This window comes from Acyrthosiphon pisum, chromosome A2 (genome assembly GCF_005508785.2).
Source record: "Acyrthosiphon pisum isolate AL4f chromosome A2, pea_aphid_22Mar2018_4r6ur, whole genome shotgun sequence".
NCBI lineage: Eukaryota > Metazoa > Arthropoda > Insecta > Hemiptera > Aphididae > Acyrthosiphon > Acyrthosiphon pisum.
In genome coordinates, this window is record NC_042495.1 from 57,711,764 (window position 1) to 57,732,402 (window position 20,639).

A 20,639-nucleotide genomic window follows, 5' to 3' on the forward strand; every position below is an offset into this window, starting at 1 on the left:
AAAACTTGTGTAAATGTATTTTAGAATTAATTTACAATAATAAAAAATCTATTATTACATAACTTGTGTTCTGTATTTTAAATAATTATTCCATTTTAGTAATAAGGTTTGTTGAGAAAAAAAACCATTTAGCATGTGCACTGTAAATATTTGGACAAAACTGACTTTGAGTGTGCAAACTCTTCATAATTTTTTATACGGTAAAATTATTGTGTCCAAGGGGACCCTTGAACTGTGTGAAATTACCGTGTAAGAAGTGTACAAATTCTTCATAATTTTTACACGGTAAAATTATTGTGTCCAAGGGGGACATCCTCGCTTGAACGGTGTGAAATTACCGTGGTGACACAAAAAGTAGACTGTGAACATACAAATGTATACTACTATCATGGTACGGGACCGGTTAGCTATGACGACAGAGATCTCGTCAGTCACACGGCTGACCGCGGGGACACGACGACGCCTGCTTGTTGGGGTTGGCAGCGGCGGCCGTGTTGACCTAGTCGTCCTTGCCGCCAATCGTGCACACCTTTTTGCAGATCATCTCGCCGGTGTCGATCATCTGGCTCTGCACGTGCGTGAGCATCACGTACGTACGGCGCGCAGTGACCGTCGGCTCGACGCCGTGGCCCAGCCTCGGCGGCCGGCTTGTGATCCACACGCGTTCCACTACGCCCTGTCCGGTGGCTGTCGTGTCCCTGTCCTCCCGCGAACCCTGCACCACGCACGAGTCTAAGTTGTACGTGAAGTCGGTGTTGAGCTGCGGGTCCTCCAACGACACGCCACGTTTCGATTTGGCGTCGGTCATCGCGATGATCTCCACTCGGCGTCAACTTTGACGTAGGCGAAGTCAATTTTCTGTTAAAAACTATGTCGTACGATACCACGCGGTGACTGTAGGCGGGTGTTGAGTGATTTGATTTTTTGTCGTTCAATGTCTGTATAATATGTATGATATTAAAGTATAATGTTATAATGCTCGTTCATTAGTAAACAAACCGACGCGCGTCGTGTGATGAGTCGTCACGGGCGACCGTTTGAGGCCAGAAAAATAATATAATACGCCACGGCTGTCGACTGCATAATGACAAACAACATTGTTATCATGTATTATTATCGCCACTGATCGAAATTAACGTTGGCCGCCGTCACAAAAATCCATACGAAATGATACTGTTATCGGACGACGAGTTCGAATATTATAATGAATAGTTAAGTGTCAAACTGAACAGGCCGCGCGCGGAAAAAAATAATTTAGTAATAGTAAACTGTTAAATATTTTTTAGTTCGATTAACTATTATGTGCCTGCCTTAACTAGTTGTTTACTTGTTATCACTACAATTAATAGTTGTGTATACTTCTCAAAAATAGTTGAATAATGCTAGTAAAAATAACTAAATGTTACAGTTATCTATAAATTTAACTATTCAGTTGGGTTGAAACAATTATAATTTATAGTAAAATATCGATAAGCTATCCACAATGGGTTAATACAGCTGTATAAAATAGGTTGTATTTTAATAATATTATTATGTTGGATTAAGAATATTGGGGTTTCCCATTAATTCTTTGTGATAAATTATTACAGTCCCGCAGTCCCCTCCGTTGAGTAATATGTATCGCGAGTCGCGGGGTGAGAAAGGTACCGACTGGCTACTACGAAGTACAGAATATTCGTTTCAAAAATCGTTTGTCGTGCTCTGTATTACAGTTTACAATCTGTATGACTGTAATATTATTTATTAATCTGTGGTATTTGTGTATTACCTACTTATTCGTAATATTTCTTTTAACTGTTCTTCGTGACACAGACAAATAAACTAAGAAAATCGGAGTTCGGTAAGTGTATTTAATATTTTACTTCTTCAAATTTCAAGTTCACTCATGGTACAGTAAAACCTCTCTATAACGGAATCGCTTGGGCTGACAAATTTTTTCCGTTTTAAAGAGTTTTCCGTTATAGGGAGACTAAAATATACGCGATAAGTTATTCGAGGACGTTGTTATTTTCCGTTATAGGGAGATTTCCGTCGTATAGGGTATCCGTTATAAGGAGGTTTTACTGTACCTTCTACCTTGTACAATAAATCAATTGTTTTAATTCCTACTATGGCCTGCCATATGTAGGCAGGTATTTAAAAATTGCATAGTGTTCATACCTTTATAAAGTTCATGTTTTTTCCTGAATACCAAAACATTTTTTAGTTCATACTACTTCATAGTAATATAGGGACCTACCTATATACCTGCCTCTATCTACATATTATACATCGGTATCTAATATTCTCTATTACTTAAGTTAAACTACTTAAAATTTGCCTAGATTATACAAGTACAATGGATGAATTCATAGAGTCAAAATTGAAAGAATGGGATCTACATACACTGTTGGATGTTTTTGAAGGTACCTAAACTATTTAAGTAGGTATTAATATATTGACCAGTGTTGGGTAAATTACTTTTGAAAAGTTATATAATTACGTTACTCGTTACATTAAATATTTTTTATTTAAATTACATTTGCGTTACCAGACATTATTTTTATCACATTATGTTACTTTTTATTCAAAGAGTAGGACATTAAAAACTTAAAATTAACATTACATTTTTAAAAATGAATTACAAAATCAGTCCATAACGACTAATAAGTAATACCTATAACACCCTATATAAATTGTTATAAATTTTTATAAATGTTAATATTAAATGTTAATAAAATTGTTATACCTTATATAAATTGTATAGCAGTATTATAGGTATAACATTGATGTTGTAGGTAAATTGTTAATGTATAAACTATAAGTATTAATTCCTAGGATCTTTAATAATATTGTTGATTACTATCTAAAGGGTATAGAATCAATTTTAATTGGTTTTAGTTTTTCTCGAATATCCTATGTAGCCTCTAGTTTTTTCATACATTCTACATACATAACTTATTTTAATAACTTGGAAAATAACATATTACGCCGTAGAAATTATTTTTAAAAAGTATTTTTTTTACAATAACTGCATTAATTGAAATAAAATACCTATTATAAAGATATTACTATAGCGTTAGTGCTTTGGTAATTCGGAATTTGCTTTACATTACTACCCAACACTGGTATTGATCATTTAGTATAGACATATGGTATAATTTTCAGGGCTATACGTTCAATAATTATGATTAGGTATCGATATTTGTATTTAGAAATTTAAAATGAAATAGGTATACTAATTTAATTCAAGTTATTCGTAGTACATACATAATATTAAATTGTACCTATGTATATTTAATACAAGTAGATATATTACAAAACTGAGAAGTAATAATACAGAATTAATTTGATGTACTTAAACTGTTTGTCATAATTTTAGTACTATGTTATCTATCTTCTATAAACAAAATTGTGAATTTAATATTTAGTTTTAACTTTATCAGGCCCGGCTCAAGGGGTAGACGACATAGGCCCACGCCTAGGTCGGCACATAAGCAGCACTTTGGTAAGAGGGCGGCATTTTCAAAATACTGATAATATTATATTATTAGGGGTGGCAAAATTTGATTTCGCCTAGTTCACATTTTCGCTTGAGCCGGTCCTGAACTTTATTTTTAACTATTTTCCATATTTTAAGATTTTTTTTCAATTAAGACATATATTAGTATTATAACAGTATTTAACATTTATAATTCTAGATTGAATATGATTTTAATGAAATGTATTCCCAAAAAGAAGTTATCTTTTATGATAAGTTTCCTAGTTTGGTCGGAATTCTGCCAAATTATATAAAAAAGTTTAAGCCTAAGTTAGTGAAAGACTCAAATTATTTGATATTGGCAGATCTAAATACATCCATTTCACCAAGCAATAGAAGAATTTATGTTATTAAGATGTTTATTTATTTGTATAATATTATAAATTCCTATTTTATATGCACATATCAGATCATATTACTGCTGCATTGATCTTGATTCCGAGGATATTCCCATCATTAACTGTAAGCATATTGTCTAATGTTGGTGGAACAAGAAAAAGAAAAAAAGAAAGTTGGAGACCATCAAATGAAGAAATTTCAGAAGGCTTCATTGTCATTCTAAAAGTAATATAATTATAATAATAATTTGTTGATCATTAAACTTAACATAAATACTTTATTTTTGCAGAATGTTGCTCAATTGAAAGAAATTATTAACATCAAAACTACTAAGGCTACTTCGTTTGGGTTAACTGTTCAGCCATATGTTGCTTTGCTCTGTTCAGATCCTCAGAATGAATTGATTGTAACAGCGTCGTATGTAATAATAAACAAGTATACATTTAAAGCAGAAACGCCACTAAAGGCAGTAGATATTTGTTTCAAAAGTTTTTTTGCACTAAATTTAAAATATCCTGTACAATCAGACCACGTATGGGAATTTATTCAAAAATTCTTTTATGGTATCATTACAAAAGAAGATAAAAAATACCAATGTGTTGACAATATTCATTACCCTTATATTATGGAACAAGTAGGTCCATTGATTAATATTTGGTCTATGCGGTTTGAGGCCAAACATAAAGAGTCAAAAATTGCTGCTCGAGCAATATCAAGTAGGAAAAATATTTGTTATACGTTAATGTTAAAAAATCAGTTAAAAATGTCCTACAAATTTACTCAAATATCAAAATATTCTAAATTTTCAAGTTCTTTGAATGTAGGTAAAAATGTAATGTATTATTTAGACAAAAAAAAAAATTTAGCTTCTGTTTTAAATTATCCATGTATAGAACACTCTAATTTTGTTTCTTGGATTAAAGTAAAAAATATTCATTACACTACAAATAATATGTATTTGGTATTGGATATTTCAGATTTACCTGTTTTTGATTTTTTAAAATACATTTCTATACTACCTGACCTTACAGCTTTAGGTATTTTTGAAGTGCTTAAAACAATTAATTTTAATGAACATTTACAAACATATTATGTTGAGAAAACTCAAATTATATCTTCTTCAAACTTTACAGATTTACCTAATTTTAGTCCTACATTTTGTTGTATAAAACAAAATGGCCTTAGTTATATACCTTTAATATTGTAAACATTAAAATATATAATATTTATTAAAAGCTTATATTTTGTTTTTATTTATTCAAATCCATATTATATTTAATGAATATAATTAACTATTATGTTTTAGTAACAATTAAAATGCAAATAATAGTTTTGATAACTATGTGTTACAGAGGCGTAATTAGGGGGTGAGGGGGATAGATCCCACTAAAACTTTTTTTTTTACTGCTAACATTTTGATCAAAGTATTGGTAAGTGGTAATGTATAATATACTTTCCTAATTACGCTACTGATGTGTTATAGTCATATAGGCGGAAATCCTTTAAAATGTCAGGAGGTAATATCATTAACATTAATGTAAGCGGATGTAAGCCTTCGATCCTATAAAACTAATAAAAAAGGAGGAGGCTTGACAGACTTTTAATGTCCCCTCAAGCACTCCCACCCACCGATTTCGGCCAATGGTTATAGTTAAATTATTTATTGAATTTAGTTACAACTACTCAAGAAAAAGGCAGACTTACTACTTTATACAGACCTGACAACAATATTCAATAGTTGTATTAAGCATTGTATTTAGTTACAGTAACTAAAAAAATTGTAGAATACCTAATTTATACAGTCTTGACAACAATAATTTGTTCATATGTCAAGTAATGTGTTAAGTTACAACAACTTATCAAAAATGTAGGAAAACTATTTTATTTAGTTACGACAACAATATTTGGTAGTTATATCAAGCATTGTATTTAGTTAAGTATAACTAATCGAAAATGTAGGATAGCTACTTTATATGGTTACGGCACCTGTTTTTCGTAGTAAAATTTGCTTATATTTTTAGTTGCAATAACCGTAATTTATAGGTTAGTACAACTAAACCTGAATGGTAATAACAACTAAAAGAATAGCTGTCGCTATGCTAACTTGAAATTTAGGGTTAAATTAACTGTTTAACTGTTTAAACGTATACGTATTACGTGTACGTGTACGTACATTCAGTCACTGAACGTTGACGCCCCCGAAACACGATATTCGGTCTTCTCCAACGTGTCGATAACAATTTTACATTATTAGACATGAAAATGTATACATATTGTTGTATTGTGTTGGCGGCTATTATATTAGGTATGCGGACATGATCGATAAATAGTAGTTTAATAAAAATATGTTTAGACTTTAGAATAAGGGTCAAAGTAGAAACGAATGTATAATACAATTACAGCGTGCTGCACGCAATTGTATAAAAGTATATTTGATGTAGTTACGACTCGTTCTTCACCCAACAGTGTGATATTTTGAAACACAGATCAAAATGTATACATAACAATAATATTATCTATTGTGTCTATTGAGTGTATCTGTGTATATCTTAAATGAATATTGAATAGCACCCTCTGTGCCTATTTCCTGTATTTTGTAATGAATATTATCGCTGTTTCAATTATTGTCAACGGTGTTGGGGTGTGCTGAGCACTATTTCCTAAGACAGTTTTAAATATACTGCAACTTTGAACTTTAAAGTCTAACATGGTAAAATTATGCGTAGCTACTTATTAAAAATCATTTGTGCTTTCATTATATTTTATTCATTACAGTAAACATTATTTTGTTTTAGTATTGGTAGTATTGACTAATGACTACTTATCTTAGTACCTACTACTTTTTACGCAAATACAATTAGTATATTTTTTACCTGTATACATGTAGCAATTCCATTGATTTAAATAATGTATTAATCTAATACAAATTAACATAAAATATGCTGAAAATTTTTATCTGTATAGTTAGTTGTTTGTATTTGAATATTGAAAATAACTATTAACATTTGATTTATAGCTATACTATAGAATTATGTATTTTGGTATGAGGACAACTATTATGAAAATACGAGACAGGACCTAATCATAAATAATGACCCTATGTCCCAATAGTAGATAACTAGTTTATCAGTTTTCTTATAGTAAATATTATGTTCAATTTCATGTTTTTGAAACAAATAATAGTTTTATTTTTTAAAAAATAGTTATTATGCACGTTATTGTTTTATGTACCTACCAAATAAGTTTGAAAACAAATTGTAGTTTAAGACTGGTGTTAAATTTATACATTTGTTATTATGATTAAGTTAATTCAAAAAGGGTAATCATCATTTTTCACCAGGGTCATAATTAAATAACAAGGACCTAGTAAATGGACTTGAAGGTGCTTAAACGATATTAATTATCATCGAGGAATACACTATATTTGATCTAAAATAATGTTGTTTTTAATAGCTTTAAATAATTTTTAATGATGTGCACTTACTCTCATTATTATTATTATTATTTTTTTTTTTTGAATTAAGCCCGGCTTATTTATAAACTTATTTTTTTTTTAATACGCTCCTAATAAACTTCAGTATGATAACTATTGTTATTTATTGGCGTGTATTGTTAAATATAATAATATACCTAATATACCATATTATTGTATAGGTAGAAACATATTTTATATTATATAATGCGTGTGTGTGTGTGTGTGTGTGTATGTTATTTATGTGATAGTAATATATAATAAAATATAGGTGAAAATACAATGTGAATGTCTTTAGGTTCACCGTGTGCATATTTTTTATTACAAAGTTCGTCTTTCAACGTTATACGGGATGATTCACCAAGCATGCTCACTCTAATTTTTTTTTTAAATAATTTATTTATTCAAATTCTGATTTTTAAAAATGTTAAATAAACTTAAAAGACCATATTGTTTTGAAATTTTCTGTTTTACTTAAGGAGTGACTTGTGACCAGTGTTGGCTAAATGATTTTCTCAAGGAGAACTGATTTTTTAACATGATGCAATATTTGATTATTAAAAAATAATATGGTTATCAGATCTTAAACATCGAAAAAAAGGTCATGTGGGGGGGAATCCCCCCTCCGTCTGGCAACCGGTACTTGTGACGAACCAAACTTTTGATTTTTAAATGAGAACTTCCCCCTTTTTTCACTGTAAATTATTAAGTGGATAATTCTTTTTCAATCATGATGTATCGAATTTGAATCTTGAACGAGTAATTTCTCAGTGATTACAATTTACAATGTCGATAGTACTTTATACTAAGTTTCCTTAATTTTAGAATACAAGCTGAATGAAGGTTGAGTAATAAATTACTATACTAATTTAAAATTAGTATCCCAATAATGTGTGTGTTTTGGATTCAAGAAGTAAGCTCTTAAAAGTTTCAATTTCATGAATAGTATGTAGTTCTAAAAGTGATCCATTAAACTATTTAAGTGTCTACACTCATTATTTCAGTCTTTTTTTTTTTAAGTTTTTACGTTCATGAAATACAGCATACAATTTTAATTTTATATTTCAAGGCAGAATATTCTTCAGAGTACTTTAATACATTAAAATCGAATTTTGAACGAGTAGGTAGTTAATTACAATATGAATTGTGAAGTTTTATAATTTTAATGTTTTAAAAATGTATGATCTTTAAGGTTTACATTGGATTAGTATTTTGTGAGGTACCTTTCTGTCATTCTAGTATTCTACAAGTCTCATCTTATCTTTAAATACTTATAACTAATTTTATAACTACTCATTTATAATATGATTCTATGTATTGAAATACTACTAAAAATATTCTGCTCCGGAATATGAAATTAAAATGTGTTCTTTATTTTTTTTTAAACCTTAAAAACGATTATGATACAAATTATAATTGTTTTTTTTTAAATTTAAGTCCCGTGCAATGAATTTTACTGTTATAAATATTTCTTTATTTGTATTACATGAATCAATCAAATCATATCCATAACCTATCTATATCAAATACATTTAAATATAAATATAGCTTTTGTATTTGACCTAAGTGCAAATTATACATATAATACATATATTACATATATTAATAGTTTTAAAATATATAGATCTGTCATCTGTTTATTTTTCAATATTATTTTTAACTTGTGTTAGTGAGCTGTTATAACTTGTTAGTTCTTATTTAAAGATTACAATTTGTTTAATCATAACTTATATGGTTCGAAGATACAAAGAATACCTACTGAATAACACACAAGAATGATAAATATTTGCTACCTACACGGTTACACAATACATTAATATTATAGTAGATTTAGTAATAGATAATATTATGTTATTAGTAAATGCAGGCTTGTCAACATTTTTCCATTGATATACATTATAATTTATATAGTTTATACCAATATTATAAACTAATATATTTAATTTAAGTTTTATTTCAATTCAATTTATAAACACTTAAGTTGAATCAATAGTATAACTATAAAATTTTGTAAAATAATTAACTTCAAATATAATAAAATGCGTTTATGGAATTAAGTTGTACAAATCCTCGCTAGCGGGTGCTGTGGTTTTGAACAGTGCAAAATAGTTAAGTAATCAATAGTATTTATTGAAAACCAATAACAATGGTATTATAATGTCCTCTACATAATATTATAGTTTTATCAGCACCATTGTTTCCTAGAACTTAGACCATTTAGATTTAGAGTAGGGCCGAGACGGTCTTTTTCATATTTCTCCGAGTCTGTGGTGTGTATATAGTTGGATGTATATATATATATATGTGCAGTGAAGACAATTAAATAATTATTTGCGTCACGTTTATTCCGTTAAAGAGTTTCTCGTCGAGGTTTTTTGCCCGTCGGATGTTTACTTCACAACCAACATGAAGTGCATTCGAAAGAATAATGTAAATAAAAAAAGAGAAGAAGTAAAATTTATTTCGTCGGCTTCCGCTACGGTGATGGTAGGTGTACCCATATTATAGTATACCCGCCTTTCACCCTTACACACACAACCGATAGGTTTGGCACTAAAAGCATTTTGCTTACCTTTTCGCCAAGTCCAGTCCGACTACAACGTCACAATCGATACGTGCCCATTTACTAATAAATAGTTACATTCCATGCGGTCACCTGCAACAACAAAAGTCACATTTCGGATACCGTATTACCGTCATCATTCGATACGTTTCCCGTGAACCAATCCATTAAGGGCCTATAATGGGCACAATATTATTAATGATTTCTATCATTTATATAGCGATACTCGTGTCTCGTAGATTGATTCGTTTTTGTTCGTACCTTTTAAAATTTAAATGCGTGTCAACGTGTCGTATTCGCTCATTTAATAAGTCATATATTAATTAATTAACACGGTTCGCAAATAAAAGCTTTTAGACGTGATTCCGGTTTAATAGAAACAAATAACTAATTAACCGTAGTATAGTAGTGGTTACTTTTTAATTAACATAAATTCGTAGTCCAGTGGTCTGGAATATCTGTATAATTACCCGTGTGTCAATGTCAAAAGAGTTTAATGTCCTGGTTCGTTTAAAAATATCTTCGCAGAGACGTACATTTTCGTTCTCGTTATCTTATTTTTAATGTAGATAAATGGTAATTACATTGGTATCATTACGACTAATTGTCAGTAAATTTATTTACACGTGAAGAATAATTCACATTTTATTTTTAAGCGACGTGCTTTTGTTTTCGATTTTCTTTACAAATATACCTTCTAATGTTAGCAAATAGTTTCAATTGTGTATATCTTGGTTTATATCGTTTCAGTATAATAGCTAACTATTTTAAGTACATCATTAAGTGTGCTAAACTACCATGAGAAATTTCAGCCATGAAAGACTATTGTTGTTTTTCTTGAAAGTAGAAACGTTGGTTCAGGATATCGGTTTTACAATATTATTGTGAAATAATAATTTATTATTAATATAAAACGTAATAGATGTTGTTGTTTAATTAAATAATTAATTTTATTTTAAATGCTATAATGTTTTTAAAACATAATAATATGTATATATATTTGAAACAGTATGTTTAAGCTCGTTCGGTTCATCAGACATTAGTTATTATATTATTGTATTTAAGTATAATATAATTATTACAGCCTACAGGTATTATACAGATCATAATAAATATACACCTCAGACAACACAAGATACATAGGATACAGGTATGTACATGTTAAGTACATCTGGGTATATGCATTTTATACCTCTTTTACCATTTCCAACAAAAATTCCGACCCACGTCTAAAATGTGTACAGTATTATTCTAGTATTATTTTAGTAGGTACTGGTTTATATACTACGAAACGACATTAATTAAAAATAAAATATATTCACATCCTTCAAAAATCTATGAAAAACATTAACGATTTAACCAGAATTGAGTTTATTTTTGTTACTTCGTATGTCATTGAGAAAACAATAATGAAAAATAGGAATAATATGACTATTTATTATTTTAATTTAATATTTTATTGACGTTATATATGTATTTATTTCCAAAGTAAAAGTCGTCGAGTTCTTTTTGCTTAAAATATATAATATTACTAGCTGATCCTGTGCACTTCATTTCCCGTTAAATGTACCAACTCTATATGACTCAAACTTTGTTCAATTCGTTATTTAATATTCGGTGTATGGTGTTCAAAATATATCTTAACTTTTCTGTTGCCTGGAATAAAAATTCTGATTCGCAGCAGTATATATTATCAGGTAGGCAATCTACCTGCGGTAAATCTCGGACCCCCTGCTGCTTGTACGTAACTTTATAATTTAACTTTTAAGTATCAAAGTTATACCAAGTATGTCACTGAATTCCTCCAAAACGGCTGGACTAATTGTGAATCCGAGTCTGTCGACCAATATTTCCTCCTCGTCCACGAAGACGTGGCATTATTTTATGCACGTAACTTATATGTGAGTATAATAATACGCTCAATATTTACGTAATTGCGATACATATAATATCAAAACACAGTGTACAAAAAAATTAAATGCATTGAATGAATACACTGATTTCACGGCAACCAATAATTATTATTACAATAGTTTTAAAACCCATGACTTCCATTTATAAACAAAAATTTCCACCGTAAATCTCTTAATCCCAGTTTGAGCATATCCCCTAGTTGGACCTAGGGGAATGATTTGTGAATCTAAACAATCCGGGGCGTCACCCAAATGCATACAAAAAAATTCATTCAAATCGGTCCAACCGGTTAGGAGGAGTTCAATCACAACACACGTACAGTAGAATTATAAATATATAAATATAATAACTATTTGAATTCGGTGCACTCGCGGATAAGGTGTTTCATTTTTTGTTCAATATCATAATAATATTATTGAGGGGCTCCAGTAAAAATTACCGCATGACAGCCATGTAGCCATATTGCCTATACATATCGCCGTGTTATTAAAAATATATTATTCAAAAGTAGAAAATAAAAATAATAATATCTTATAGCTATTGTAATTTGTAGCAATAACGATTTTTAGATTATTAAATACCTCACGTGTATTTTGGCTTAAATGTAATTAATTTTAGTGAAAATAACAAAATTTCAAGAATTATTGTTTATAACCAAATGAAATATACACAAGAATTAGAATACCAACATCATAATACAATTATTATATCCAAAGGTGGGCATTATCTAGTTAAAAAGTTAAAGTTAAGTTAAAAGGTTAATTTTTTTTAAACTTTTTAACTTAACTAGTTAGTTTATTTTCTAATCAACTTATGAACTTAAGTAGTTTAATTTACAGTTGAAATAACTTAGCTTTTCTCAGTTAATTTTTAACAAAATCCATCAAGTTAAAAACATTTTGAAAATTTTCGTTTATACGTAAATATTACTACAAAAATATTACTATCTGTATAAAATAAAAATAATCCAATACAAAAACACAAACATTTCTGTTCTATTTCTTGATAACATAATTTTTTGTATATTAAATATTAATCTATTTTATTAAGTTGTAAATTATTATGCGAGTTGCAATTCTAAATGTTTTTAATAATTTTAAATTAAAAATTCACAATTTTTATGTTTTAATGTTATAGGTATAACTTATAATATATATGAAGGTTATGTACCTACTCATATTCACGTATTATGACATTCAATTGCTATACGATAAAAAAAATATTTGTTAAATTATTAATTTGAGATGAGTATAGTTTAAATTATTAGTAAAGTAAAAAAAAAATGGTATACAGTGTACATTATGATAAAAGTTCAATAAAGGTATTTTTTAAAATTTATAAATTAGAAACTAGATACCTAGACATTCACTCTTAGATTAACTTTTTTTAAACTGAGTTAAGTTAATATTTTTTTCTATATTAACTTTTAACTTATCGAGTTAAATTTATAATTTGTTAACTGTTAACTTTCAACTTATCGATCTTGTGTCCTTTTAACTTAACTTAACTTGAGTTAATTATTTTCATTAACTTGCCCACCTTTGATTATATCCTACATCAACTTTTTGTTAATTCGTGTTTAAAATTGTATATTCCAATTCATGTAGAATACAATTTCTTGAAATGTATTACAATAATCATGACCTCTTGAATATAAAGATAAAAGAATATTAAATTAATATTACGACCATGGTCATGGAAGCACGAAAATACCGATTACACCGATCATTTAGAATAGGTTCGATACTGCCACCTCATGGTCAATTGTAAATTTATGGGATGTACATTGTTTCCGCCAAAATGATAAAAGGTTTGGTTTTCGTTTCAACCAAATCAATGTGATCATATTTATTTAACACGATTTATGAAAAATACTTTTAAATACTATTTAAGATTTTTTATAGATAATAGTTTTACGGAATTATTATAATTATAAACAATTCTTTGAGTTTTATTATTATGCTGCAAAAAAATTAATATTTTTAAATATTATTTACAACTTATCCAATAAAAAAAAAAAATTGAAACTATTATATTTTTATAATATATAGCTACAATAGTGTAATTATTAATTAGCTTTAGTAGTTTAATTATTCAATCGATAAGTATTAACAATGATATAAAACAATTTTGTTGTTCTTTAAATTATTTTTATTATATCTATGAATACTTTTTTTCTTTATTCTTTATTTATGAGTTGAATCTGGAACTGTTGTTAGAAAGCAGGAGATTGATGTATTCGTAACTTCTATTGAATTCTTTACAAATAATTGTATTTAAAAACGCTAAACGAATAAAAATGCTAAATGTAATGTTGTTCTTTCGAGTCCATTAAACTGACCACAACCCAGGCTCAATAATTGCGCCACTGATGTTTGTAATGAACCAGCAAGGTACTTTGTGATATTGTGGAAGTTATAATAGATACTTTTCGAATGTACGTAGATTTTAACCACCGTGGTTTTTTACTATATTGTGTACGGAGATCGCTACATTTTCCAAGATAAGATGTGGCCGAATATAATTACCACCTAACACCAGTTTGACCATCATTCTGGCCATCGTCGCGGACGAACCTCGATAACTGCCACTCTTTCGTAAATTGTCAATCGTGATATTCAGTCCGTGACTCGTCTTCCGGTTTGCCGAGTTGTCTTTGCACCGTTTGTTGTCTGACAATTGTCCATAAGAAGTAGAGGCATACAATATCGTTATCATTATGGTGAATCCGGTTAAACTGTGTGATGCATCACCATATGAACCTTAAATCATATTCTAGATCTTGTATATAATATATTTATGATCTAAGGTGTAAACCGTGCTGGCAGTCTGGCACTAGTGTACGATGTTGATAGCCAGTGCACCAGGATACACTACGCGGTGTACCGTCGACGTGTACACCGTGGTAACGTGATTATACCACTCTTCTGGTAATCATTCTATACCTCTGGTTAACAGCCCGTCTGAAAAGTGAGCCAATGGACTTATGGCACGTGCTGATTTTTAGAGTTTTAGACATTGGTGTTACAGTTCCCACTACAACACTTGCGTACCCATCGCTTTTCGCGACGATGGCCATAGTCACCGGACTCGAAGTGGTGACTAATCATAGTCCACTTCGTCTTAGGATTTAGGGTCACCGACAGTGAACCGTTTCTATGAAAAAATTAATGACTGAACGATGTACTTGTTTAAGTAACAAACGAAACCACCTGTTTGAAAACTCAGAACAACACCACCTGTAACTGCTACTGTCTTGTATAGATATGTGTGAAAAGTCTCCAGGTGTAGTAGAAGGTCATACAAATATGCATATTTATACTATCAAAATAATATGTAAAATTGTATGATTTTGACATATTACAGTGTACGAGTTTTTTTAAATAATAAAAATACATTTATGGCGATTCGCTATGAGCGAAGGTGATAATTAGATTAAAAAAAAAATTAAAAAGTTGATTGACTTGATATTTATACACATTTTATATCAATAAAAAAGTGTTACAGTTGTTATTACTAAATATTTTAACAATAATATATTTTTTTAGTTAATACCTATATAAAATATAGTATGATTTGTAAACAGTATATTGTATATTAATATGTGTAATACCGATTAATACCTATATTATATAGAAAATAAATTATTTAATAGTGGAATGTATGAAGTATCTTCAGTTGATACGTAGCTAAGTAACACCAAACATTATCGCTCTTCCTTTGTTATACTTAAATTCCAATTATTAAGAAAATTACTAGAGTTTTTCTATTTTTAAAAGAGATCGTACTATACTTATACCAAGATATATTTTTATTAAATGTATCATCACTAAGGTACAACTAGATCAAATATTGTACCAAAAACCATTCTTTAAGTTTAAGATTAAAGTTCAATATTTTCTACACATAAACGTGTTGACAGACTTAAAAGACAAAAATTATAATAAGCACTCGTCATTGCACACCAATACATATTAAATAAGAATAATAAAATAAATAATAAATTGGATACATGATATTTATTATATCAATTCTATATTTTGAAACCCTAAAATGACTATGAAATGTGACATCGTAATTCTTGGTTATAAGACTTAAAAATACTTACAAAGGTACAGTTTAAAGTATTCAAAATATAATTAATTATTCATAACTCGATACTACTCTATAGATTAATCACGAATCATCAAGTTATTTTATTTATTTATTTCACTTACAGCACATTAAAAATGAACCATTATGCTGATGCTTCTTAAATTATATGCAAAAATATATCAAACCCATTTTTAACTTTCACGTACATTTAACTATAATCAGTTTAGTTTTAGTTAATCGTAATACACATAAAATCAAATGGCTTAGGGTTAAAATGTATAGACATTTTATTATGTAACATACTGAACTCAATCAAGCAACTTTTGCATAGGTAATTACTAATTTATATTTATAATAATGTGAAAGTCTTAAATTGTTTTTATTTAACAAAGAAATACGTTGATATGTTATCATTCGCATAGTTATGTAAATATATCAACTAGTTCCAGTTTAAAAATAAATGTATGGATGCATTATATTTATAGCTGGTAACATTACTACTAAAAACGTCAATAAATGGGAATACAGGGCTTACGATTTGGAGGTTAGTTACTCAAAAAAAAATTTAGGTAATGAGTTCGTTGATTATTTAGGTACAATTAATTTTAATGCTATGCCACTCGAGCTAAAAAAAAATATTGTTAATACTGTATATAAAAATAATTATTAAATTTTAGAAAAGAACTATTGTAAATTGGTTGTTACATGTTACTTAATCTTAAAGTGTATTGTATGTCAAATTAGGAAATTAGTTATATAAATTCTGTAATCTTTTTGTATTTTATAGATTTTATTTGTTTACAAACAACTCATTTAGCTCACCACAAGCTATGCTGCTTAATGGGGTAAATTAAATAACTTATGTATGTAACTATATTATTTATTCAATAAAAAAAAAAAAAAAATAATAATAACAAATAGCAACCTTACAATAAACAAAAAAAAAAAATAAAAATAGTGCATACATATTATATCATCGAATAAGAACTATCATGGCCAATCTCAAAAAATTCAAATATGCGTTTTATATATCAATAGATTCGTATTTCCGAGACGCGTGAGACCAAGTGATTAGTTTTGATGTTTGACCGTTAGGTTCGCTGTGAAAATTCCAAATGTCATCATGGCTTATCTAATATCGTTTGTTATTAGTGGTATCATGGGCTATCTAAAATTGTTATATTTTTTTTTTTTTTTTTTTTTTTTTTTTTTTTTTTTTTTTTATATTTGTTCATTGTAACGACCTCAAGGTCTTTGACAATGCTTATGAGGAGACATGTGCGGTCTTCACTCCCAGTGGAGTGGGACCTAGTTGGAAACCGGATGACGCAATCGGACGACAGCACGGGAAAATGGTGACTGCGTAGAATCACACACATTTTTTTTGCACTTTGCTATGAATCGAACCGATGACTGTGTGAGTCGTAATCAACTGCGTGACCACTGCGCCACTCCGGCCCCAAATTGTTATATAAAAAAAAATTTTTTTATCATGGCCAATCAAAAAATATCGGAACTGCCACTATTAATAGAGAGTTGTCAGCAGCCAACAACTCGATGAAATTAGTGTAACTAATATTATTATTATTATTATTGACAGTAAGATGTAACGTTTTAGAGTTAATTAATGTCAAAAGATATACCAACATTCAAAATTCTTAAAAAAACAGTTTTTTGTTCACCCTGAAAAGTTGTGAAAACTGAGATCGGCCATGAAGGTTCTTATGCGATGATATATAATATGTATGTGTTATGTATATTATATTATCTTATACATATGTGAACAAATTTAATAATTTATTTAAAAAATATGTTTATTTACTATTGTTATAATCTTAGGTACGCTATTTTTGGATCTGGAAATAAGGTATCTTGTGTACAACAGAATAATGTAAAATTAATATTATTTAATTTACATGATTTGATTTTCTCTAATATCTCACATAAATCATTATTATCAAAATCAAGTAGACACTGTACCTATAACCTATATATAATACAGTAAAAAACTACAAACATATTATATTATGATATATTATATACAAATACAATATGATTTCTGCTTATACACGTAGGAACTATTTAGAAATAAAATATAAACTAATTTTTCAATATACAATAATATTATACAGATTTTAAAAAGTCAATGTTGTTGCAGTTCTGTTTAGTTTTATATAAAAGTCGTATGATGCTTTTGAGACATATTTATTATGTTTTTGTAATTCATTCTGCCTGCCTACTAAACAAAATATTATCAATGGTCATAAAAATACAGATGTATCATATGGGTTTGATTTTTTTTTCTCCCTTGTGTATAAAATAAAAGGTTACTATAGTATGTGGCAACAAGACTCAAGGATAAAACTGACAATGACAAATAGGTTATGTAGAACATGTAGATAAAAGTATAAAACGACGACAAAACGTGTTCCCGAGAATATTTAAATCCTGTGGATTGTGAATTCTGAGTAAGCCGTCGTAGTTTTTATGCCAGGGTAAAAAATACAAAAAAACGATTTTCATTCGATAGGACTGAAGAAACTTTTCGAAGAATCCTGGATGGGTGTACCATTGCGATAAAACCTCAAACATGCAACGAGCAAAATGTTAAAACACAGGTATTATTGTGTATTATGTATGAACCCGTTGAACGTTGTCCTATTATAGGACTCCTATATACCGTGTTGTGGACCATATATTGAATTTTTAAATTTTTTAAATTCTACTTAGCTCTAGTTTAGTCAATTTTGGGTTTAGGACACAAGTTGATGCATCAAAACAGCTTGAAAAAAATCGAGAAACCCGAATATGATATTAAAATTACGGGTTGCCATTTAAAAAATGTAAGTTTTATTGCGCATGCGCAAGACACATGAGTTAAAAACATTGTAAGTCATAGAAATTTACGATCCATTAGTCTAGTTTAAAGTTCCGTTAACAGAATTGAAAAATATTTACATGGTGATGAGTGGTAAAGTGGTCCCTGCTTTTTGGGACACATGGTATATTTATAAATTTATAATCGAGCGCTTCGACAATTTTACTGATCGTTAGCTCAATAATATTATGGTACAGTCAAATCAAAGCACGCGCAATCATTTTGTAATCATTTACTTTAGGGCAAAATTAATCATCTAAATATTTACCTGCATAATATTATGTCCAAATCTACAGACAATAAAGATCCCAGGCCTAAGAAAAGCCGAATTAAATAAATCATATTTGAATTGTATCGTCGTTCTAATTTTGTTATAAATTATTATACATAGATAATATGTTTGATGAAACAATAAGTGAAACGATTAGAGGTTTAGATTTTGAGATACATAGAAAAAATATTATACATTTAGTTAAAAATTAGTTATTACCTAGTTATTATTTTTATTTACTTAATCATTCATATATTATTATACTATTTACCAACGATCAATCATATAATTACCTATTATATTATTATAGACATCTGTAGTAGAGACACACCAACGAACTCTGAAACTGTTGTCTGGTTGTTTAAGTTACAATTTAAAAATCGAAGGAATTCGAATTCCTCATGATAATAATACAAACATGAAAATAATAGATAAAACAAAATATTAACAAAAATATAATGTATATAAAGATATATATATTATAATAATCCTCGCCCAATTCTACTTTGAGAGAAATTGGTACGCTGAAATTACTTGACCGATCACGCTTTGACGTATAATTATGTTATATAATATTATAATATACAGTGCGGATATATTTTTTTATGTTACGTTTTCGCTATTTCGTTATGCTTGTGTGTGTGTGTCTGCGTACACGTGACTTGTACGCTATTGCTATCGATTGAAGTTTTAACATTTTCACGGCGACCACGAAAAGGGGGTTGTGCGCGGGTAGAGTGGTGGTGAGGGGAGGGTTGTTGTGCGACAGAAATTGGCAAACGAACGGCACGCAAGACGATCGTAAAAAAGGCGCCCGCGCGACGACGACGACCGGTTCTCGTCTCGCCGATTGGGGTAGCGACCCTCACCGACCGATCGACGTCTCTTACAGAATTTTGAGTATCGACGGCAGCAGTGGCGGTGACCGTATAAATGTTATTGTCGACTGTTTCCGCCGCCGCCTATTTGTGCATTCCGTATAATATGGCGCCGTATATTATAATGGTGATATCGAGGCGGGTGAGTCTATTATCGTAATGTTTTTATACATAAGAGCCAAGAAATCGATGACCTTAACGTCTTAAAACAAATTACCAAAATTAACCGAAATAAGAGGGTGCTAAATAACAGTCATAATTTCGTATTGATTTTTTAGGTTACATATTTTTACTGCAGTAAAGAAAATCAATGGGCCAAATAGTTTAAAAACAAATGCGAATGCATTAAGGTCCATAAATTAAATAATAGGTACGTTAAATACTTCAACAATCACTAACAATAATAATGATCTCAGACGCGAACTCTTCGAAGTTTAAAACTTTATTTTGTCTTTCGGTGATTTAACTTTTAAGGTTAGTGGAAGATACGTCAACCGACAACCACATCGGTCGTGACATCAGCGTAAATATTAAATACTTATATTATTATGATAACTGACAAGTTATAATGGTTTTGAAAAACCAATAACGTATAACGTAAAATAATGATCATTCCTCACCAAAACGATGTGGATGGAAAATTTTAATAATCTTTCTTAATATTTTCGATTCTGAGCGAAGCCATAAATGTATTGATTTTACAATGATG

The 20,639-nt window shown here is 29.2% G+C and overlaps 2 protein-coding genes across 2 annotated transcripts in view; one reads left to right on the plus strand and one right to left on the minus strand.

The window, feature by feature from the left end:
* The window catches only part of LOC100162577 (glutamate-gated chloride channel alpha-like), a 126,154-nt gene that overhangs the window by 51,204 nt on the left and 54,311 nt on the right, over nucleotides 1–20,639 (minus strand).
* On the plus strand, nucleotides 1,795–5,099 carry LOC100574009. Its single transcript, XM_003244732.4, has 4 exons — nucleotides 1,795–1,840; nucleotides 2,325–2,405; nucleotides 3,930–4,084; nucleotides 4,149–5,099. Exons 2-4 carry the CDS (start codon nucleotides 2,339–2,341, stop codon nucleotides 5,064–5,066), a joined length of 1,140 nt encoding a protein of 379 aa, XP_003244780.3. The 5' UTR covers nucleotides 1,795–1,840; nucleotides 2,325–2,338; the 3' UTR covers nucleotides 5,067–5,099.